General features: G+C 42.9%; 1 protein-coding gene across 1 annotated transcript; it reads right to left on the reverse strand.

Annotated features, from left to right (window-relative positions):
* Nucleotides 1-1,571: 1,571 nt before the first annotated feature.
* htr5ab (5-hydroxytryptamine (serotonin) receptor 5A-b) lies at nucleotides 1,572-19,392 on the reverse strand (the record flags this gene model as incomplete). The annotated part of the gene is made up of 2 exons (XM_084325824.1): nucleotides 1,572-1,904; nucleotides 18,667-19,392. The coding sequence occupies 2 exons, from the start codon at nucleotides 19,390-19,392 to the stop codon at nucleotides 1,572-1,574; spliced, it is 1,059 nt and encodes a 352-aa protein (XP_084181950.1).
* Nucleotides 19,393-25,629: the final 6,237 nt, after the last annotated feature.

Here is a 25,629-nt window from a genome sequence, read left to right on the forward strand (position 1 = left end):
GCAGGGTGATGGTTTGTGATCAGGGGTACATTTTCTGTGTTCAGAGCTGATGATACCAGTACTGATATACCAGTGACACTCATTTGGGTAAAAAAGTTCCAACAACCTTTCTATAAATCCACAAAGTCAACATCCAATTTATTACAGCGCTGTGTGAACCTGTGCCATATTCAATCGTCGTGTGTCAGTCTGTCCGCAGCAATAGGATTTATTATCCAATTTGGCTCAAACTCGGCGGATACATTGACTTAGTCAAGGACGTGGACTATTGAATTTTTGTGAAATTGGTTAAAAATCGACAGTGCGGACTGAGGTAATAGCTTCAGAGTGCTATCGGACCAAGATGGCAACTGATAAGAGCACAGACGCCAGGGAGACAGACACAAGGTCTATTCGTTTGAATATAGAACTCTATGCGCCTACTCTCACACAACATTTCAACGTGTCTCCTGTGTGTACTTTGTAGTCAGCTCAGGATGCCGCCTCTCCTTCGGTGGCCATGTAGAAGCCATGAAACAGCTTGAGAAAACGTCTTGTCTAAAAACCCTTCACAGAAAGAAAGAACCATAATAAAATGTAGATAATTGAACCCTCGAGATAAAGAACCACATTGTTTCAAAACGATTCAACTGGAATGTATCGTTACATAGGTGACTCAAAAGTACACCGCCTCTCCTGTGAATTGACCCGCCTCAATCCCCGCCCCTATTTTCTTGATCCTCCAATCACAACCGTTGCTTTGTCCGAGGGAAATTGTGATTTTGAGAATCGAGAGAAGAGGGAGAAGTTTGAGATGGGTAAATTTCACTCCAAATTATGCTCTTTAGCTAACAGAGATATAAAAATGCCAATCATCTAAAAAACCAGGATCTTCGTCTGAAATGTTCTTTATCGTGAAGTGAAGGTTTGATGTGTCTTTTTTTGGAAGGTATTACACATCGTATTTACATAATCCATTACTGCAGTAGTGTTTCATGATGCTTTTAACTAGCCCACACAATTCCCTCTTTGTACCATATAGCTTCTACAGTGTTAATCCATTCACTTGAGATACAGCAGTTCAAAGCTACACTTGTTCAAGTGTGCGTTCACTCATAAATTATTACATATCGCTGTATCATCACAAAACATTACATATCTCCCGATTATTCAACCACCGTTTTTAGGTTGAAACAAAGTCTGAAGTGAGAGCCTGCAAAGTATGCCCAGTCCCCAGCTTGTTCTCGGCTTGTGGTACCTCACACAGTGACGTTTAAGTCCGTTTTGTTCCATATTGCAAAAGATTCACTCCCACCGTGAACACCTTCCAAGCAGCTTCAAATAGGACAAAACCCCTTTGTTCTAAAGAGCTACAGATGTGTGTGTGTGGGAAACCAGCCATAAGACTTTGTCTCTGGTTGTCATGTATTCCTTTCTGAAGAAGGAGATGCAGACCAAACAAGTTAGTCTTGTGTTCTACTGGTACCTGCTGGTGTAGCGTGTGCTCCGTGTGTTTGTTTTGTGTATGTGTCTGTGTGTACTATGTGTTCTGTGTGTGTTTGTTCCGTGTATGCGCGTGCGGGGCGACCCCCTCAGCGCTGGCGGGAGAACAGGCTCTTCAGTGCGTTGTTGTAGTTCTTGTTGAAGGCGGTGTAGATGAGCGGGTTGAAGAAGGAGTTGGAGTAGCCCAGCCACAGGAAGATGCTCTTCCAGACGGGCGGGATGTCGCACGAGCACAGCGGGACGATGAGCTCGGTGATGAAGAAGGGGATCCAGCAGAGCACGAACACGCCTATAAGGATACCCACCATCAGGGCCGCCTTCTTCTCCTTCTGCTCGCGCCATGTGTCCCCGTCCGTCTGGAAGGTCACGGTGGCGTGGCGCACGGTAAACACCATCTGGGGCTGCTGGGAGGCCTCCTTCACCTGCAAAGTCACACAGGCAATACGTTTCAACAGGTCATCACCAGGTCTGGGAGAGTTAATCAGTTATTAAATTGGGCAAATTTGTTCATTAATCCCACCCAGGCAACAACATACAAACACATCATGATAGGGTACCTTTTGTATACTGCACTTTGTGTCTACGGTTTACTTTTACTCATAGTATGGTATATATTCAGATTCACATTCTTTATTAGCTATAACTTTAGACCCATTTCCATGTGGTGCAAATTATTAACACTTTGGGTGCCATGGGTTAAATTCATTATATACCATAGGTTGCTGGCTCTATTTGTCTATGGAGAAGTACCCCTTCTTTGCATGGCTATAACTTTTTAAATTATATTGCTACATTGCCATTATTAGGGCCCATTCAAAGTCCTATATGTATTGTTCATTGTGTAGCAACGTTAAACTTTTTCATTCACATATTCATAGTAAAGTATGGTCTAATGTATAAGTATGTTTTCATCTCTTTCTGCAGCTTTCTCCAGAACATGATATATAGCCCCAAATGCATTATATTGATGATGAAATACAGTTTGATGGCAATCGGGGCGATATAAAACATTTCAATTGGACGTACTTCTAGAATGATCTACGTATGATCTGATGATGACCGGATGGGCGGGGGATCGTTTATAATTCCGTGGGCAGCGTTATATCATTCATCTAGTGTGGGTGATATGTTCATCATAACAGTTTATATGGAATACGATCAAAAATAACGCTGAATCTTACCGTATCCTCCTCGCGCCGTTGGGCGATGAGCGTGGAACAGTCATTTACCTATTATGGTATGTAGAAATATCGGGTCCATTTCCAGCTTGTATAATAGTATATATGTCCAAATCATGTTGTTTATCGAGTTATTGGCAATCGATCGCTATGTATTGTGTCGAGATCGAGTCCCGTGAGCCAAACAGAGTGCCCGGAAGTAATATGGTCGACTAGCACAACCTCCATAGCACTTCCTGTTTGGCGATTGCGCCGATCGGCCACCAGATGGCGCTCCTGAACCGCCAGAGAGCTCAGTGGGTCCTCCTGGTGGATCTCAGGCCAGCGGAGGGGAAATATGAATCCGATCGCAGATTTTTGAAATATTGATATAAGGACGCTGTACAGCGTCCTCCGGCAACATGAGCATGGCCGGGAATGATGCTCTAAAGCGTTTTCCGGCAGTCAAAGTGTTAAAGAGATGTACACCACATTCATACCTCATTTGCACCCTACCCCAAGTTGTGTACCTCTGCATTCTACCTCACTGTTACTCATTTTACTCTGTATTGTATATTTGTATATTGACTTTACCTACTTTTTACTTCTTAATTTTTTTACTTACTTTCTTTTTACTGTATGTAGCACACTCTCAGGGGCTCATAACAGAAACAAGCATTTCATTATAAAGTATTCTGTATTTTGTTCTGACAAATAATATAAATTTCACCTCGCCAATTCTCCCTTCAATTCTCCCCTCCCCTGTCTCGAACGTTGCTAGACTATGCCTCCCACTGGTCGGCTGCAGTGAGAACGAAGCCTTGCATCACGTGTCCCCTCCGGTACACGAGGAGGCAGCCGTCGCATCTTTTCACCTGTACAGCGCGATCTCTCACTGGCGAGGAGTAACGCGTAGCGCTGCCCCCGTTACTTCCTGATTCTGCTGTACAGGCGCACCAACCGACCTGTAGGAGTCGCTGTCCACAACGTCCAATCCCCACCCACCAGCTTTCCCACCCCTATTGTGCCAATTGTGTTAGTATGAACGACCAGACAAGCTGGTAGCAACGCCGAGAGCTGGGCTTGAACCCAGCATCTCCTGCGTTAGTGGCGAGCGCCTTGCCCACTGCGCCACTTAGCCGCCCGACAGTTTACAGTCTTACAGTTGAACTTTTTGTCATTTAGCTGACGCTTTCATCCAACACGACTTAGCTGGCTGCTTTACACTGGCTGCCTGTGAGCTACAGAATTGATTTAAAGATTTTATTGATTACGTTTAAAGCCCTACATCAGGGGTGGCCAACCCATGCGGCTCTTTGCCCGTCAATGTGCGGCTCTTCCATCCATTTTTTATTTTACTTTTTTTTTTGTCGCTCATTCTATAAGGATGTAGAATAAACATAATTTTTTTTTTTTAAATGGTCCATTTGCATGTTCTTGGTATCTGAATCTAGGGACATATATTGATCAGTGTCAGAAATAGTGTGTCTGTTACTAGGCTTGAGTAAATTGTAATGAACCAAAGTAGAATATCAATTCTATTTAAAAAAAATATAATTACAGTATCTTTGACTGTGAATAACACCATGCTAAAATTGACCAGACCTGAAAACTCTAAGCAAATGAATAAAGGGAAGATGATTAAACAGAAGGTTTTGTAGATACAGTACTGAATTCTGCCATCTTTTTTATAATGTAAATTTCTCCACAATTTTTCATCGTATTGCAACACCGTTTTTTGCGTTCTGTTTTATGGCAATAACGTTCAGGTTTGTGGGAGATAATCCCAAAAAATAAGAGAAATAAAAAAGTAAATCCAGAAGTCAGATGATTGACAGGGGCTGGTGTGAGCTGCGTAGGGTAGTTTTTCGAAATTCGAAAGCCCTGAGTCTTCCTTCAAAAGACTACACTCACTTTTGGCTGTGCCACTTCCTCCTGTCAATATGCGCCGGTTTCCGACTCAATGCCCTGAGATTTCTATAATCTTATATTTCACTAATAACAGTTAAAATAATTGGTAAACAAACGTAATGCTGAAAATATACACTTTTACTGTATATCTCGGGCTTAAGAGGCCCAAATTAAAAAGACATTAGCAAATTCAGAGGCCAGAGGGTGGGACATATAAACACATTTACTATCAAATAGCATTGTGAGGCTGAACAACAGGACCAATTGACTATACATGTGCTTACATTTTTTTAAATAAACATTTTTTTTTTTAAATGGCTAAAAGTGATTTTGTAATTTTGCAACCGTGGGTCTCACAGGGTACTTTTAACCCTGTGAGGCCCAAATAAAAAAGACATTAGCAACTTCAGAGGCCAGAGGGTGAGACCTATAAACACATGAAGGGTGCCGTGACTGAAAAAAAAGTTGAGAAACTCTGGTATATGGTGTGGCTCTTTGTGGTACCACAGTAATTTTTGTGGCTCTTAGGGCGTGTTCACACCTACCCTGTTTGGTCCACTTTAAGTGGACCATGGTCCCTTTAGATCAATAGTCCGTTTGGTTTGTACAGGTGTGAACGCAAACCGAACTATATTGAGGACCAAACAACCAAACCATGGTCCTCTTGAAAAGTTGGGACTCGGTTCGTTTCTAAGTGGACCATGGTGCGTTTGCTGTTGGTGTGAACGCGATCGAACTTTATATAGTACATAATCCAGAGCAAATGAGTGACAGACGCCTAGTGGCGGCTGGCGCGCGACCCAACTTGACAGCACCAAGTGACAGCTTGCGCGCGACCCAACTTCATACCAGCGGCCATCAGGCTCCACAACAGTGGGCAGCGACTAGCAGCCTCCAGGCTCCACAACAGGGGGCAGCGACAGCGACTGCTACCAGACATTGACCTGGGACTTATAGGAACCCAAGGAGGACAACCTACACTACCTTAGGCTTACTGCACCCTATGTGGATACTGTGATACTGTGAATAATGTATATTTCAGTGGATACCGTGATACTGTGAATAATGTATACTCAGTAGATTAGTAGTAAATTATAACACTACCTCATGCATACTGCACCTTATGTGACACTGTGAATAATGTGAATATTCCTCAGCTAGTCAGATAGTAAATTATATTGACCATATTGATCAATTGTTTACACTGCCTGTGTTGTTTTTTACTACCTGTATACTGTGTTGTTTTACTACCTGTACCCCCCCCCCCCCCTCCCCCCATGCTGCTATGATGCCTGAATTTCCCCAAGGGGATCAATAAAGGAATATCTTATCTTATCAACTCAAACACGCCCTTAGTCTCTGACTGGTTGGCCACCCCTGCCCTACATGAACCCCAGGTACATTGTGGACTTGTTGGAACCCCATGTTCCGGAACGCTGCCTCAGATCCGCGGATAAGGCCCTCCTGGATCCTTACAAAACTAGCAGTGTCACCCGGGGGGACCAGGCTTTTGCAGCCCGGGCACCCATGCTCTGGAATGCCTTGCCCTTGTATCTTAGGCTAGCAGAGTCAGTGTCCTCTTTTAAGTCACTTTTAAAAACACATCTGTATATTAAATGTCTTTCCTAAGGTTATGGGTTTAGGTCAGCTCTGATTGCTTAAATTGTTTTATCAATCTGACTACAAATACTGTTTGAAATGACTTTTTCTCTTGGGTTTTATTTTCTATTTAATTTGCTGATGTTTGCTGTTTGCTGTTTTTAACATGTCTGTAAAGAACTTTGCCACTTTGTTTGGAAAAGCGCTATACAAATTAAATTAATTCATTCATTCATTGAGCGCTTCCTGCTCAGACAGTGGGAGGCCTGCTGCATCATGTGTAATGAACGGATCGTTGATCCAGTTGTCCAAATTGTCCACGCTCTCTCTCTCCGAAATTGTTCAATGAACCAACCAACCGGCACCGCTTCTGACAACAAACCTATCCATTGTGAGTCCAGGTTACACACAAAAGACCAGACCTTCGGCCCCCTTCCGCAATTATACATGCGCAGGATGTAGTGAGATGTGTATTGGAATACTGTGCCTCCGTTGATGAAGGGGCGAGACATGGCAAATACACACAGCTGCAGGGTGGAAAACTCGACTTTGGGTCGCGACCCGTAGTTTGAGAACCGCTGCCCTAGAGGTTTTTAAGTTGTGGCTGAAAACTCACTTGTTTTCATTGGCTTTTTGAGGCTTGTTAAGCCATACATCCCTGGTCCTGTTGTGACTATTTAGTGTATTTATTATATTGTATTGACTTGTGCATTTTATATTGTATTTTGAATTTGTCTGTTTCTTTGTACTGTGAAGCACTTTGGTGAAACTTTGGTTGGTTTTAAATGTGCTATAAATAGGCGGCTAGGTGGTGTAGTGGTCTAAGGCACTCGCCACCAGTGTGGAGACGCTAGGATTCGCGTGTTCGAATCCAGCTCTCCACATTGTTTTTCAGTTTGGCTGGTCGTCCGCAGTAATACACATTGGCCGTATTACGGGGAGGGAAAAACTGAAGGGTGGGGATCGAACGTTGTGAACAAGCGACTCCTACAAGTCGGTTGGTGCGCCTGCGCAGTAGAATCAGGAAGTGTCGGGGGCAGCGTGAGCCTCCCACGCGTTACTCCTCGACACTGAGAGGTCGAGCTGCGCAGGTGAAAAGATGCGACTGCTGTTACCTCAAGTACCGGAGGGGACTTGTGCTATGTATGACTTAGTCCACATTGCAGCCGGCTTGTGGGAGGCAAGAAACAGCGTTCGTGACAGGGGAGGGTTGAATTGGATGATACGAAATTGGGATGGGAGAAAAATATAGAAAAATGGGAGAAAAAGTGGATCAAAAAAAAAAAAATGTGCTATAAATAAAGGTGACCTTGACCTTGAGTGGTCAAGCATTCATTTTCAGTATGCACTTTGTGCTGTGTGTGGGTGTGCGTGTGTGTGTGCGTGTGTGTGTGTGTGTGTGTGTGTGTGTGTGTGTGTGTGTGTGTGTGTGCGTGCGTGCGTGTGTGTGTGTGTGTGTCTATTTAAATAGGGAGGTATTGTTGATTCATGGGTGTAGGAGGACGTTAGCTTAGGTATTGATGTCTCCTGTCTTTGTGTGCCAATATTTTCACACCTCCGTGCCAAGACTCTTCCTGCACGCTATCAAAGGTCTAATCAGTGATAATAATAACAGCAAATAGGAAGGAGAGACATGTTTTCATTCTCTTGACTGAGCTCCTGATCCAAGGACTAATATTGGATGACATGAAAGTATGAGGTTTTAAATTAATTTGCCGTATCTCGTGGCTGTAAAATGTGTTGATGTGGGGCGCCCCAGTGGCGAACCACATAGCGCGCTCAGCCGCGACACGGCCGACCAGGGTTCGATTCCCGAACCCGTCGTTATTTGCCGAATGTCTTCCCCCCACTCTGTCTCCCATTCCTCCTCTGGACTGCCCAGTAGAAATAAAGCGATAAAAACGCCAAAAAATAAATCTTTAAAAAAAAATTGTTGATGTTTGATTTGATTTGATTTATCTGGCATTCGTACTAAATAAATTACAAATCAAACAAACGTAAATACATGATAAAAATCACAGAGAGCACAATAGATGAATGAGTGGATGGCCCATTAAGTTTACAATCAGGAACAGAGACTAGACAAGACAAGAACAGAATCAGCATCAAGACAGACAACTTGATGTCAGTAGTTAAAACCAGGGCTGTGTACATTGTAAACATTGCAGTAATCTATATTCTGATTTACAATGGGTTAAGAAACTTCCAAATAGATTATTTTCCAGAGCTGTTCACGACTGTATGCAAATATACCCTACATTGATAGGGGGGGGGGGGGTGATCATGGATTTGGGCTCTAAACAGGATTTAACCTAATCTGGGTATTTACATTTATAATATTATGATTATGTAATACTTATATATAAATTCATTATTATTATTATTATTATTATTATTATTATTATTATTATTATTATTATTATTATTATTATTATTATTATTATTATTATTATTATTATTATTATTATTATTATTATTATTATTATTATTATTATTATTATTATTATTATTATTATTATTGTATTATTATTATTATTATTATTATTATTATTATTATTATTATTATTATTATTATTATTATTATTATTATTATTATTATTATTATTATTATTATTATTATTATTATTATTATTATTATTATTATTATTATTATTATTATTATTATTATTATTATTATTATTATTATTATTATTATTATTATTATTATTATTATGAGAAAGGGCATTTCTCTATACAAAGCAAAGTGGGTAATAACAATGTCCAAGAGTTTTTGCCTGTTTTAATGAGTACATATACTGTTAACTCAGAACCTACATGGACAGATTGTGTGAATGACTTTCTGGTTGGGAACTGAGCAATTCCTTGTGTGGCCATACAGGAATAAATCTATCTAATTTTTATTCAACTTTGGACTCAGAAATTGTTACTTGCCGCTCAAATGATCTATTATTATTATATTTTTCCACGACAGTATCTTTGACTGTAATCAAGCGAGCTTCAAATTTTTGCACGGTTTTAATTTAAATGACATAAAGCTCTTAACGCGACAATGTGTAATTGTGTGTGTACTATGTCTGTGTTTTCAATACATTTCTGGTAGCACTGTCGCTTCTGTACACTTTCTTTCTTGCATGCAGACTTTCTGCAGAGCTAATTCTTGGTTTGTTGAGGTCCAGATGGCTGCACATTTGTTTTCCATTGTTGAAGAAACACATCTTGTTCATTCCAGGGATACTTCAGGTATCACACCAGAGGCTGTAGCAGCGAATGTGAGTGGTGTGTCGAAGCGCCGGTGGTCTCAATTTGTTCTGTACATGCTCCAGACCGTCATTACCTAATAGAAAACGGACACGTTGTCACTAGGATGTGTTATGATTTTACTTTTGGTTAATTTGGCAGCAGCAGCCTACATTAGTCTAAACCGTTTGGGACTTGTCCATTTCTCATGTGTTTCTCATGTGTGTCACAAGTCACATATCAGTTTTATTCCTTCTCCATCAAAAAAGAAAAACATTTCACATTTTCCTTCATCATAGCAAAAACAAGGAACAGGATGAGTATTATATCAAATGTTATGTCATGACGCTGATACAGTATTTAAACTTTTAAGTGGGAACTATTTTTAGTGTCGCACTCTGGCGGCTGAGAGTTTGATGAGAGTTATGTAAGGGATAATGTATGGCTACGAGGTCATTGTCGCAAAATATTTGACCGACACGGAGTTTAAAATACCGAGGCGCCGCGCCGAGGTGTTTTAAACGTAGTGAAGGTCAATTATTTTGCGACAATGACCGAGTAGGCTATACATTATCCCGCTTATTACATGGCTAACTTACTAACAATATACCTAATTCATTTGACAAATCGCAGTTGTTCTGTGGCTCTGTCAGCCCAAATAAAGTGATTATTATTATCGCGGGCAGCCTCTGTTCTGGCTCCGCTGACACTCCGCTGTCAGTGCAGCGCTATACATTATCCCGCTTATTACATGGCTAACTTACTAACAATATACCTAATTCATTTGACAAATCGCAGTTGTTCTGTGGCTCTGTCAGCCCAAATAAAGTGATTATTATTATCGCGGGCAGCCTCTGTTCTGGCTCCGCTGACACTCCGCTGTCAGTGCAGCGCGGCAGGTGTGTCTGATTTGCTGCACTGATGTGGGCTTGATTGCCAACAGCTGCGCACTGCGGTCATTATTGAAAAAACAGCGGTCATTATTGAAAAATAATGACCGCTGTCGGGGGGCTGTTGACCAATCACAAGCAAGCATTTCGGCGAATGTGAAAACGCCATGTAATAAAGCAATATAATGGAGACACTATAAATGCAACAACAGATGGGAAGCAGCTGAAAGGAGGCATGTAGTAAAAGTCCTGCTTTCACTGTCTACAACGGCCCTACACTATAATCATAGTAATCATAACAACCATAACTACCCACCTCACTATAGTCTATCCATATACTCTGTTTGATAGCATGTACAACAGTGCTGTATATACAGCATATTTACATTTATATTTCTATAGTTACAGCATATATATATATCCTTATCCATAGACGTCTACATAATGGAGCAGTTGAAGCAGGTGCCCCACCATTATTGAGCTTGGGGGGGCAAACATATGATATACCCCCCCCCCCCCCAATATATAAATCTAACCATAACTACGTAATTTCAATCAAATTAATAATACGCAATGACACATAACACTTTAACTGCCACACACGAGATATCTCGGGTTTATTAATATGTGGTTGAAAGCCACTCACGAGATTTCTCGGATTTTTTTTCTTTTCTTTTTTTAGCGATCTGAAATCATATTGCATCACGCGAGCCTACGCGAGTATACACGAGCACCGCCGGCGATCATATGTGGAAAAAAGCGCCCCCTATCGTCTCCCAGATGACATAAGGGATTTTGGAATGGACTCAATGAAAATGGATGGGGGAAAAAATCCGGTACTCCACATTTTCCAGTCCACTGATCCAGCCGGGGTTATCACAGTTCATTCTGGAGCCTCTGAGACCCGCGGAATCATGTACTGCACTGTACACACGGTGGATCTATACACTTATCGATTTTTTCGAATGGTGATCAGGAATTGGAATATACCAGTTGGATACCATCTGATGTCAGGTAAGGAATCTATATTATCAGTGTTAGGATAATCAGACAAATTTTGATGAAGTTATAAGCTGTTTTGTGAAATGGGCTCTTTCGGTTTCACTGTAAAAGTCCAAGAGGAAATCAACGTGGCGATTATCCGTGCGCGGCCCGAATGTGCTTGCGTGCACGTATAATATTGATCATCTAGCGTTTATTTGAAAACGATTCATAAATAGGCCGACAAATAGCAACGTTGTGGAATATTCCAGTAAAAGACGATTTTCATAGAATGGTCCAGAATGAACTGTTTTTAATCTCAAAACGGGTGCTTTTCTAAATGCTCTAAAACGGAAATGAAGCGATAAAAAACCAATCTGCCTTGACAGCACTGACTGGAAAATAGTCTTTGATAAGCGACGGGCAGATTAGACACATAGCCATAATTTAAAACATAGATTAGGCGATATTAACGTTAACATTGAAGTGGATGGTGGCATCAAGGGGGTAAAAAGGAAAACCCGGCGTGGCACTCAAAGTGTTAATAACAAGTTTTTAAGTTTCCAAAGATTGCGAACCCCCCCCCCCCCCCCCCTGCACCATATGGTTTGATCCAGTGCCTCCCATCTCCAGTGCGTAGACCTTGGCGCACAGCGCTGCAGCCTGCAGGTAGGCTGAGTGTAAATATCAAAGCCCACAGAGTGTGTCATAATATTGGTGGCAGGCAGGCAGGCTTTTCCAGTATGTTGTTCAAATAAAAGGATTATGTTAGACATGTCTTTACTATTGAGTGGTAGAACTTCTACGGTTCTACCACGCAATACAATAAAAGTGTTTCACGGTCCCGAAATGCGATCTGGTCATACCGTAAAAAACCTCTAATAAATAATAATAACGTTTCCCTCTCTGGTTGGCGTTAGCTTTAGTGCTAGCCGCTAGCTAACGTTATCTAGGTATGTGGTGTCAGCTGGATGACGTTGACTTCATTTGCAAACGTTAACGCTATCTATATGGCAGATGAGCAGGGCCGGATTAACGACGGCCGCGGCCCGTGGGCCTTTAGTGACTTTTTCTTTTTTTTTCTTACTTTTTTTTTTTTCTTTTTTTTTTTAGATCGATGTCATGACTGTGCACTGCAGACTCAGGGAGGAGGCAGAGAAGGAGAGAACGAGACACAAGAGTTACAGGTAATGGAAATATATCTTTTTTCTCTTTCTTATTAAAAACTTGGCCTATTTGAAAGGAGATTGATTTAATAAAAATAAATTAGCGAAAAATCAATATACAGTGTATATACAGTATATATATATTAATATATTATTATTATAGTAATTGGCTATCATACTGCAATATAAACTGAGTTTATAGTGACAAGAGCAGCTTTATTGGTCAAGATTGAAGGCTCTATATTGCAGGAAATTGCACGTACAGGTTCATTAAATTAAAAAAAAAATCTGCTTGTCCAAAATTAAATAAAAAAGAAATATATATATATATAAAAAAAGGAAAAAAAAATATCTTGCACCCCCACTTTCAACTATAACTAGGCGGCCATGTCCTGAATATACCTGCACATATGCCTTCTATACTTACTTATACACCTGCATATAACCCATAACTGTGTATGATAGCATGTACAATAATGCTGTGTATACGTCTATATATATATTTATTCTCACCGTATATATATCTTTCCACATTTGTCTGTATGTACATACCTGCATAATCCTTTCTACATATATGTAGATACTATATCTATATCTGTACATATCCCTTACCTACTCTTACTAGTTACACTGCTGGCCAGTATGACTACTACCATATTTTTATTTTAACTGAATTGTCTGTCTGTTAACTGCTTCTGCGCCAAGAACAAGTTTACTCGTTATTGCCCGCCAATCGAATTGCGCCAATAATGAGTTTACTCGTTTTTATGATCGTTATTTCCTTTATTCGCTATTGCCATTCATAATTCATCCAGCAAGGCTGGGAGACTCTGGACTCTGTCTGATATTGCAACGGATCAATACCGCCTCCTGGTGGATTTCGGGCGATGTTGCACCCACTCTAAACCGGATGGGGCGCTCTGTGCATTGGTGAATATGTCCCGGGCAGAGCTCTCTTGTTATGTGGATCCAGACAAACACTCTAGGGCATTGGATCGCTTTCGAGACGCAATAATCAATATGCTTTCGGCGTTTATTGTGTCGTACAAACGGAAAACGGATCTAGCAGATGGAAATCAAATAATTGGAATATTTTTTCTCCAGACTCATCTAACATTAATTGCAGCTCGATTGTCCATTTATTTCATTGCAATCCATCTGATCAACGTATGATGTCATACTAAAGAAAGCCGTTACTGACAATCAAGGAATCATAAACGACCCCCCCCCCCTTTCCTTCACGCATGATGGAGCATAATGTATACCGATCATATGCATTTGAATTTTTTTATGTAGCGTGTATAGGGACGAAACGCCAATCGATTATGTATAATATGCGTCGGGCCTATAACTCGCGTTCTAGGAATTACTGCAGAACAATCTAAAAACATACTTATATTCACGACGGTATTAACATGACAATGTATGAATGGAAAAATATAATGTTCCCACATCCGGAACGATAGATACCCGATGTTGAATGGGCCATAGTAATGTCGATATAGCTATAATATTTAAAAAGTTATAGCCCTGCAAAGAAGGTGAGAGACTCCATAGGCTTACAGCGCTGGCAGTGAGAGCTATAAAATGGTCAATCTGCGTGGCAGACATTGTGTTAATGTCGGACCAAACGACCAAATCAAATTCCTTGTAAACTGAACCTAAGCAAACAGAATTGCTCCACCTGCCGGCCAAATCCTCCCCCCTGACCGACCTTTCCATCACAGTCGAGAATGCAGCTGTGACCTCGTCCCCGACCACCAAGAACCTTGGTGTTGTCCTCGACGACAAGTTGAACTTCTCCGCTCACATTGCAGCGACAACCAGAACCTGCAGATTCCTCCTGAGCAACGTCAGAAGGATCCGCCCCTTCCTGACAAAAGAAGCCACCCAACTACTCGTCCAATCAACAGTCATCTCCCGCCTGGACTACTGCAACGCACTGCTTGCTGGCCTCCCGGCCACTGCCACCAAGCCTCTTCAACTCATTCAGAACGCACCGGCCCGCCTGATCTCAAACCTACCGAAGTTGGCCCATGTCACCCCACTTCTTAGGGACCTGCACTGGCTCCCCATTGCTGCACGAATCCGCTTCAAGGCCCTCGACCTGGCATATCGTGCAGCAAAGGGAACCGCTCCCGCCTACCTCCGGTCAATGGTCTCTAACTACACACCCTCAACACCCCTACGCTCTGCATCTTCTGGCCGCCTCAGACCCACTCCTATCCGAGCTCCGGGAGGGTCATCAAGGAGAACCTGCCGTTTCTCAGTCCTTGCCCCACAATGGTGGAATGAACTACCCACCCCAGTTAGGACAGCCGAAACCCGTCCAATCTTTCACCGTTGACTAAAGACTCACTTCTTCAACCATTATCTGAAAAAAATATATATAAATACATTTAAAAAAAAAGAATCTAACCCTAACTAACCTTACTGTCATGCACTTGTCCTAATAAACTAACCTACACTGTAGCACTCAACACTTTGATGAACATTGTTTCTTAGCTGATAGAGTTGTGCCCTTCCTGATGACTTGTCGTACAGAACTTGTAAGTCGCTTTGGATAAAAGCGTCAGCTAAATGACTAAATGTAAATGTAAATGTAATGAAAACCTTTCTGATTCTGATTCAAATGCCAAATGAAGAACTAAGCACACAGCCAGTCGAAGCTGCTTGACAACAGGTAATACATGGCAGCAGAAACAGCCCACACACACTTTATGTTTCCTTTCCTTCGGAGGGTAATGCTGAAAATATGCCAGCAATGAGAGATATTAATATCCAGCCCGTGAACACACAGTGAAAGAGATAGGTGTCTGAATTTGGTGTGTGTTGGCTCAGCTGAAGATATCTTTATCTTAGCCAGGGTGTAATGCGTTTGGGCGCCTCTATTCATATAAAGACGGCACGTCCAACCCCAGTACTCTATATTTGTATATATTGTATGTCATAGATGTCAGCATGAAACAGTACTATATCTGTATGTCATAAATGTTATGATGAATTGAAAATGGGGGACCCTGATGTAAACAAGACGAAAGTATTTTTCTGGTCTGCATCCCCTTAACTCATTCAATGCCAGACCCGATGATAGTCAGATTAACTCGCCGACCGTTCAGCGCCAATCACGAGTATAGTCTGGTTTTAATCGTTATTTCTTTTATTAGCGATATCCATTCATTTTCATCCATCCAGCCTGATGTTATCGTTGGGAATGGGTCTGAGCTTGCAAAAGGGCAAATACCGCCACCTACGCCTTCCAGCTGGTATTGCACTCCATTGGGAATGATGTAGTTTCTTTTCTGGGACGATCCGAGCTGTGCGGGCGGGGTTTAAATACTCAGGCGAGGTAGGTCTATACAACGATGGCATGGAACAGTAACCCCGCCCGCCCGCCCATATGTAACGGTCGGTAATGTGGTACGGACCTCCACGAGCAGTATTTGGAATGGCGATCAGATAATTGGATTATTTCTTCAGATACAAGGTAAGAACACTATATATAAATTTGATCGTGGGGCGGCTGGGTGGCGCAGCGGACATTGCGATCGTCACCAACGCAAGAGACACCGGGTTCGAATCCGGCTGTTGGCGTTGCCTCCGGCTTGGGCTGGCCGTCATACTAACTCAATTGGCAGAGTTAGCGGGTGGGAAGTCGAAGGGTGGTAGTCTGGTCGTTGTGAACAGCGACTCCTACAGGTCGGTTGGGGCGTCTGCACAGCAAATTCAGGAAAATGGCGGGGGCAGTGTGAGCCTCCTACACGCTACTCCTCGCCAAATGAGAGTCCGCGCTGGCAGGTGAAAAGATGTGACAGGCTGCCTCCACATGTATCGGAGGGGACATGTGATGCAAGGCTTCTATCCTCCCTACAACCGGCCAGTGGGGGCATATGCGAGCAACGATCAGGACGCGTGTATACTTTTAGCAGCCCACTTGTCCTTCCGCATTGCTCTGATTGGCCGAGCGCACGCATGCGCATGAGCCGCGACGCGCTCCTCAGCCAGGCTCCGCTTAACGGCAATTTATACAAATGGAAGTATTGATTACGCCGTAACGAATCATTAAAAAAATATACCCTTAACTGGAATATGTTGTGCCTTTACACATATGTTGGATTATGTAATTGGTTTGTCATCATTGTTTACAACTGGACACGGACGCGTTAAACAGCAATCAATTAATTTAATATAACAGTCCGGTTCTGTGTTTGTTTGTGTCTGTAGATTGTTGGTGAACAACTAACTTTAGGTTAATTTAACGCGTCCGTGTCCAGTTGTAAACAATGATGCATGTAGACTAGTTACTGTGTGTTGTTGTAGCCACCTGTTAATTTCGCGATTTTTTATTGGTTTGTCATGACAAACCAATTACATAATCCAACATATGTGTAAAGGCACAACATATTCCAGTTAAGGGTATATTTTTTTTAATGATTCGTTACGGCGTAATCAATACTTCCATTTGTATAAATTGCCTTAAGCGGAGCCTGGCTGAGGAGCTGGCTGAGGAGCGCGTCGCGGCTCATGCACGCGCTCGGCCAATCAGAGCAATGCGGAAGGACAAGTGGGCTGCCGAAAGTATACACGCGATCAGGACAGGGGAGGGAGAATTGGCACGAGAGGTAAATTGGGATGGAGAGAGAAAATCACAGAAAAAGGAGAAAAAGGTAGATTAAAAAAATATATAAATTTGATCGTTGATCTGATATTTATTTCTACCCCGATCGACGCTGTCTCTGTGTGTGTGTGTGTGTGTGTGTGTGTGTGTGTGTGTGTGTGTGTGTGTGTGTGTGTGTGTGTGTGTGTGTGTGTGTGTGTGTGTGTGTGTGTGTGTGTGTGTGTGTGTGTGTGTGTGTGTGTGTGTGTGTGGCTGTGTGCCGTTGGGTGCAGGAGGTGGGGGCGGGGGCGTGGGCACCGCGGTCCAGGGCTCTTTTCATTCTTGCACGAGGAAGGATAATAATGATCTAGCGTCGATTTCAGGAAGATTCGATAATCAGGCGGAAAATGACAACGTGTTTAGTGTATTCCACTAAAGGGCTATTATCACGTATTTTCCTGGAATTACTAAGAATCATCAAAACTATACTCATATTCAAAACGGTATAAAACGGAAATGTACAGATGAAAAAACTATCCGTTTTGTACATGTTGACTGGAAGCAACTCACTGATAATCGACGGGTGTATTAGACCCATAGCTATAATTTAAGATATATTTTAAGCACTCACAAATCTCGCAGTCCCCCCATTGATTAAAGCGGTGGCATTCTAGCGCCCTCTTGCGCACTTAAGCGATGGCGCAGAATGAGTTAATACTTGTGTGTATTGAGCCGTACTGTATTGTACCCATTCTGCAATCTGTTAATAAAGATTTCAATCAATCAATCAATCAATCAATCAAACCGATGCTTAGAGGAGTGGGCTGAGGAGGCTCAATTTGCACAGGGAGAATACGCCTGATTGAATGTTTGCTGGGGCTCGTCCGAATCGCTATCGATGGATGTCTGCTGATTAGAGGGGGAAACGCCGAAGATAGGTGCAGTGGCCTTATTAAAGACTGGGTATTTATAGCCCACCGCCTTCTGCTTAAAGACATTAATGAGCTGGTGCTGGAGAACCGGGAGGCCTTTTACATAACTTTAGAATAATACCTGCGTTATTAATGTGAGAGCGAATGGCACATCCGATAGCTCATCAACACAAACACATTAGGGGGAAGATAATAATACCTTGGGCATACATATCTACATATAGCTGACCTCCCGCTCATTACCCTGCAACCTGCGTGAGTGGTACGGGTAATATCAATCAATAACAGGAACAACACTCTCCACAAGATCAGGGAGAGTGCAGGCATAATGATGATTCTACTTGTTTGGCTCAGAGGTGTGAAAACAGATCGTTCTGATCTAACAAGCTCCCGGTGTGTTTACTAAAGACCTTGCGATGGAAACTATGCGTGTCTATGTAAATGGTAATGGTAAATGGTGCAATTATATAGCAGCTTTTATCCATGCCAATTGCCAAGTGCTTTACAATTTTGTTCCTCACATTCACCCATTCACTCACACACCGACGGAGAAGGCGACCATGCAAGGAGCCAACCTGCTCATCGGGAGCAATTAGGGGTTTTGCTCAAGGGCACTTTGACACACTGCCCGGGAGGAGCAGGAATCTAACCGGGAACCTTCCGATGACTGCTCTACCTCCCGTGCCACCGTCGCTATGTGGAACCAAAAGCTACCTCAATCACCTCGGCCATGGGCGTTATCGTGTTGGTCTTGTTGCGAGAGCCGATGCGGAACTTTGCGGCCTTGTAGATCTTCCAGTATACGAACAGCACCACACAGAGGGGGAGGTAGAAGGCCCCGAAGGTGGAGAAGATGGTGTAGGACGGCTCCTGGCTCACCTGGCACGTCATGCCCTCCGCCGAGTAGGTCTCCCCCCAGCCGAAGAGCGGCGACAGGGAGATGATGGATGACAGCAGCCAGGTGAGAGCGATCATCACGTTGGAGATCTTCTTGCGCGTCTTGAGCGTGTACTCCAGGTGCTTGGTGATGGACCAGTAGCGGTCCAGGGCGATTGCCGTCACGTTCCAGATGCTGGCCGTGCAGCAGAGCACGTCGAAGGAGATCCACACCTGGCACAGCACGCGGCCCAGCTTCCACAGCCTGCCGTTCAGCTCGTGGACCAGGCTGAGGGGCATGACCAAGGCGGCCACCATCACGTCGGACATGGCCATGGAGGCCACAAGGTTGTGCGGGACGCGGTGGAAGGTCCTCACCCTCAGGATGGTCACCAGGACCAACAGGTTCCAGATGAAGGTAGCCACCACCAGCATGGCCAGCAGCGTGAGAGTCAGCACGCTGAACACAGAGAAGGGCAGGTAGATGTTTCCCCCATAGCCTTGTTGGCTGTCCATGTCGGCGCTGAGGTTCGCTCCGACGGCGCTGGTGTTGGGGTGCGTCATGGTGGCCTCTCACGACCCCACAGCCGACACGATGGAAGACAAGTGTAGCACAGGGGAGGTCACTCCAGACAGCAAATACATACTGCAGAGAGAGAGAGAGAGAGTGAGAGAGAGAGAGAGAGAGAGAGAGAGAGAGAGAGAGAGAGAGAGAGAGAGAGAGAGAGAGAGAGAGAGAGAGAGAGAGAAGAGAGAGAGAGAGCGAGAGAGAGAGAGAGAGAGAGAGAGACACTGTTAGTATTAAAGGTGCTATAGATAGAACATTTATATGTAGAGTAATCATAAAATAAAAAAAGATATAATACACACACAGAGCTTTAGAAAGGTGCAGAATAAAAGTATTGCTAAAGTATAGACAAGAGTGATTCATACATTCATAATAAAAAAATTTGTGCAGGTCCAAAATGAATGTTTATGTTGCAGACACGTGATTTTTTTCTGTACCCGTAAAAGCCGTAGTTTGAGCCCTTCGAAGCTAAACCAATCAGAGAGTACGCGGGCTAGCCAATCAGAGAGTGTCTTCGCAAACTACGGCTTTTACGGGTACGGAAAAAAATCACGCGTTGCAGACATGTATCCCCTCCGCATGTATATTTTACCCAACAGAGTTTAACTTCCGCGTTCGGTTTGCGCGATCTGATTGGCCACTGATGTTTTTTTCAGCGCCAATCGCGTTACTCGTAACAATTGCGCCAGCAGGCTGTTACCCTAACCCTAACTCTAACCTTAACCAACTAACCCTAACCAACTAACCCTAACCCTAATCTTAACCCTAACCTTAACCAACTAACCCTAACCCTAACCTTAACCCTAACCTTAACCAACTAACCCTAACCTTAACCCTAACCTTAACCCTAACCTTAACCAACTTCGAAAGAGAGCAACTTTGAAAGAGTCGCCAAGCTTAACCAGTTTGTTAGGAGTAACGCGATTGGCGCTGAAAAAAACGTCAGTGGCCAATCAGATCGCGCAAACCGAACGCGGAAGTGAAACTCTGTTGGGTAAAATAGCAGCTGGCCCAGATGGGATAACAGGACGGATACTCAAGTCCTGTGCTAACCAGCTAGCCCCAGTGTTCACCACCATATTTAATCTATCCCTGGCTGAGTCCGTCGTCCCTGCCTGCTTCAAGGTGTCCACTATAATACCGGTACCAAAGAAATCCTCCCCAACAGGTCTAAATGACTACAGACCGGTGGCACTCACCTCTGTGGTCATGAAATGTTTTGAGAGGCTGGTTAAGGATTACATTTGTGCCTCCCTACCCAGTGATATGGACCATTTGCAATTTGCATACAGGCCAAACAGGTCCACTGACGATGCGGTCTCTCAGGTACTACACAGTACCCTCTCTCACCTAGACTGCCAGAAGGGGGGCTATGTGAGACTGTTGTTCATTGACTATAGCTCAGCGTTCAACATCATATTCCCCACCAGACTGGTGGACAAGCTGATCGAGCTGGGTCTGAGCTCCGCTCTGAGCGCCTGGATACTGGACTTTCTGAGTGAAAGGCCCCAGGCGGTCAGGGTGGGGGGGTCAGACCTCCAACACCATCACCCTGAGTATCGGGTCCCCCCAGGGCTGTGTTCTGAGCCCCCTGCTGTATTCACTATACACACATGATTGTGTGGCCAAGTTCAGCTCCAACTCCATAGTGAAGTTTGCGGACGACACGGTGGTGGTGGGGCTGATCTCTGACAACGACGAGAAGGCCTACCGGGAGGAGGTTGATGCACTGGAACGCTGGTGTCAGGACAACAGCCTGCTCCTGAACATTGGTAAAACCAAGGAGCTGATCGTGGATTTTAGGAGAACACAGCAGGGGACACACACACCACTGTGGATAAACGGGGCTACCGTGGGGGTCCACATCTCAGAAGACCTGACATGTACAACACACATAGACTCAGTCGTAAAGAAGGCGAAGCAGCGCCTCTACCACCTGAGACAGTTAAGGAAGTTCAGAGTATTGGGGAAGATACTCCAGTCCTTCTACTCCGGAGCTGTATAGAGCATCTTGACTGGAAACATCACTGCCTGGTATGGAAACAGCAAGGCACAGGACAAGAATAGCGCTGAGCGTACTACGGGTATTGCACTACCACTCCTGCATGTCTTATATAACAAGAAGTGCAAATCCAGAGCCTGCAGAATAATGAAAGACCCTCACCACCCCAACAACAGCCTGTTCAAGCTGCTGCGGTCAGGCAAACGCCTGCATACACCAGCAACTAGGACAGAGAGACTTCGGCTCAGCTTCTTCCCCCAGGCCATCAGAGTCCTGAACACTGAACTCTCCACACACAAGCACACATGAGCACACACACAACACACACACTGTATACGCTCACACACTAACAGTCACTTTAGCATGAACACACACACACACACACACACATGCTGCACACTCAACGGTCACTTTACACAATGAAAAGGTCACTTAAAAAAAAATTAAACAGGAGTGGTTCTTGTATAGTAAATAGATGGATATAGCAAGTTAGCATAAGGACACATAGTATAACTGTAGATTGTATAGTATAGCATTGTATAGTAGTGTACATAAGACCCAGTGCCTCATCCGTAGCTAACATTGTATTGCACTATCGCAGGACCTTAGTATGTCTTACCATGCTTTTTGTAAATTGTATGTACATTATACCTGTTATGTCTTATTCTTATTACTTGTATTATTGCACAAATGTCTTATTCTCATTCCTATTCTTATTACTTGTATTATTGCACAATCGCTGCGGGCATGACCCCCCGCATTTCACTGTATGCTTGTAAAACTCTTGACTTGAAAAAGATCCTTCCTGTAACAAAGCAACATAGGCCCTCAACCATATAGGTTAGGGTTAGGGTTAGGGTTGGGGAAGTATTTTACTGTATTGTACCCATTCTGCAATCTGTTAATAAAGTTTTCAATCAATCAATTCCTGGCCGCGACCCTCTCTCCAACCGCACGTCTCAACCGAGCTTGGTCAAGGGGGAGGGGCTAGGCCCAATGTGGAGTGACGCTAGCGCTAACTTCCGTACTCTCCGCCAATCAGCGCCAGCCACAGCGTCTAGTGAGGGGCTCGCTCCGCGGTTGCAGCTGGAGGCTACTCCAGAGCGGGGACGGCTGGCTGCAGAGTGCAGACTTGAAGAAACAAACAAATGAGAACGAGATGAGTGCACTCAACTTAAACCATGTAAGTCAGTTAATAAAGAATGTATATATCAGTACGCAAGTCTATTTGACTGTCGTGTGTCATTATGTGAAATAGAAATCGTGTATGTGCATCATGAATGTAAACGTGTACAAACATAAGAAACATTAACCAACTAAGGGTGAACACTAGGGTGAGGGAACACTTAACTATGTGCAGGTGCGGCGCACAGACGCATCCATCACAGTTATTAATCCTGTGGCCGCACTTTATTTAAAAACAGCCAATCAAATCCCCATCAATGGAAAATTAACCCGCCCATACCCATGCTGATTGGTCCTTGTGCAAGACTAGAAAGCAGGGATCTTTGATTAAACACCTGCTATCAGAAGAATAGACAGTCAGAGTGACAAGCTATGAAGATGGCCACAAACGATAGTATGAGTGACGAAGAGGACGGAACGGAACATTTCATTGCCCCGGAATTAAAAAAAGGTTTTTACTTTTTAGTACTTAAGTACATTTAAAAGTAGAAACATTTTTACTTTTACTCAAGTGTGTTTTTAGCCAGATACTCTGCCTTTTACTTGAGTAAGATTTTGAGACGGTACCCATACTTTCACTTAAGTATAATTTCTGGGTACGTTTTACACCCCACATTAAATAACATTATTTAATGATGAACAAATCAAGTACAAACAATGTTGATAATGAGTTATAAATAATGTATAACTAATTTGTAAATGTTATACAAATATAGTTATAAATTATTTAATAATAATTTACTAATCTATATAAATGGTTTGTTCATGATTAGTTCATTATCTACAAATACCTTATAACTTATAAGTGTTATTATAAAGTGTTACTGATGAATGTTGTTTCGAACATGAGGACCACCCTTATGAAGCTGCCATACAAGCTCAGAGACAGATGGAGGAACAGGGCATGTGAGCTACAGGAGCATGGACATTGTGCTATGTTCTCAGACCTGGTAAATTACATAGAGAGATAGGTGAAAATACTGTCTGACCTGCTTTTTGGAAACATCCAGGATGCTAAACAGACTTCAACTGTCCAAACCTCAACCATCATTAAACCAAGAGGAGGGTCAAGTCCAAGAAGCAGTTTTGCAACAACAGTAACACCCATAGAAACAGCAGTGGAGTCAAATGGAGTGGAAAGAAGATCAGTTCTCATAATTCTTGTCTGTTCTGCAATAAACCTGGTCACACATTGGAGCCGTGTCCACAGATGAAGAAGAAAAAACACAGAGAGAAGATAGAATTCTTAAAAGAAAAGGGACTCTGTTTTGGCTGTTTGAAAAGAGGACACTTTAAGCAGAGACTGCAAAAGTCGTTTAACTTGTGATTAGGGATGTCCGATATTATCGGCCTACCGATATTATCGGCCGATATTGGCATTAAAATGTGATATCGGAAATTATCGGTATCGGTTTTCAAAAAAATATAATTTTTTTATTTAATTCTTTTTTACATTTATTTAACCTTTATTTACCCAGGCAAGCAAGTAAGAACTAATTCTGATTTTATTTATTGTCAAAAGTATGCATAATGTTGTGTTAATTCCACGACAAGAGATACAGTATGTAATGTTAATTACCTGAAATTATTCAGTTTTTTGGCGGGGGAAACCCTGCATATATCGGTATCAGTTGATATCGGTTGATATCGGTATCGGAAATTAAGAGTTGGACAATATCGGTATATCGGATATCGGTAAAAAAGCCAATATTGAACATCCCTACTTGTGATACATGTAAACAAAAACATCCAGATATACCCCACATTGAACAAACCGAACAGAACAGAAATCAATAGGAAACAATGCTGTCGTCTCACCTCACACATGTGGTCATATTGGGGCCGGTGATGAAACCTCCATCTTCTCCATAGTACCAGTACAAGTAAAGAGCCACAAGGGGGACACAGTATTGGAAACGTATGCATTCTTGGATCATGGAAGCACATCTACATTCTGCACTGAAAGCTTAATGAGAAGGCTAAACATTCCCGGACAAAAAACAAATATTCTTCTCCGTACCATGAACCAAGTGAAGCCTGAGGTCATTAGATGGCGGACCCCATTTGACTTGCAGTATTTCATTATTAATAGCATCACTCGGACTAATAACCATTTCTACACAGAACTATCATAAATATTAACGGCAAGGCGCCTGGTTAAATTATATCATTATGTGTAATGATTGTATTCTATACTGGCTGATTTTTACAGCCAACATCACATTATCCCTGCCTTCCAACTCTGTATAGAAGAAATGCATGTCTCACCTTCACTTTGGTTTATTAAAGTGGAATTTTCTCATTATATTGAAATGTTGAATGTGCTCATTCATTTCGCCAGTCTACTCTTTCATAGCATGGCGAGTGGGACCAACTCACGTTGCCAAAAGTCTCTGAGCCCAGTGTGAGTCTAGCTAATGCATATAATTTTGTTGACATAATTGGACCTAAATGAGTTTGATGTGAACTGCAGGATTTAATCAATATGATATCATATTCCTGTGCTTCCTGGGGCTTCTGTAACAACATTATTCTAAGAAACATGATCTCAGCGAGCCTCTGTCTGATGGGTGAACCTTTAGCAACAAAAAATTAACCACAAGTCAACTCTATTTGACGTTTCCAGGGCAGGTTGCTTAGTAAGAATAATGGAAGAATAGAGACGGGTTTGAAACGATTGTGTAGGAGTTGCAGGGAACAAAAGGACAGCGATACATTTTACGATCTTAAGAATTTGATTATAATCTCTTAAAGAGCTTCTTATCCTGCTGGTGAGTGGCCACTACACACGTCCCCCTTTTATTGTCAATGTACACAAGGCAATTTAAATGTGACTTTTCACCCTATCCCTCCTAGCTACACATACACACAGTCACAATCAGAGTGGTCAGAGCATGGGGTTGCCTGCAGTGCAGTGCCCCTGAAGCAGTTTTGTGGTTCCGTACCTTGCTCAAGGGCACTTAGGAAGAGATGGTAGACAACGTAGATGTAATACCAGCCACCCTTCAGTCACCAGCTCACGTCTGGAATACACCCTCCTGTCAGT

Source organism: Notolepis coatsorum, assembly GCF_963971535.1.
Source record: "Notolepis coatsorum genome assembly, chromosome: 12".
In the NCBI taxonomy this organism is placed as follows: Eukaryota; Metazoa; Chordata; class Actinopteri; order Aulopiformes; family Paralepididae; genus Notolepis; species Notolepis coatsorum.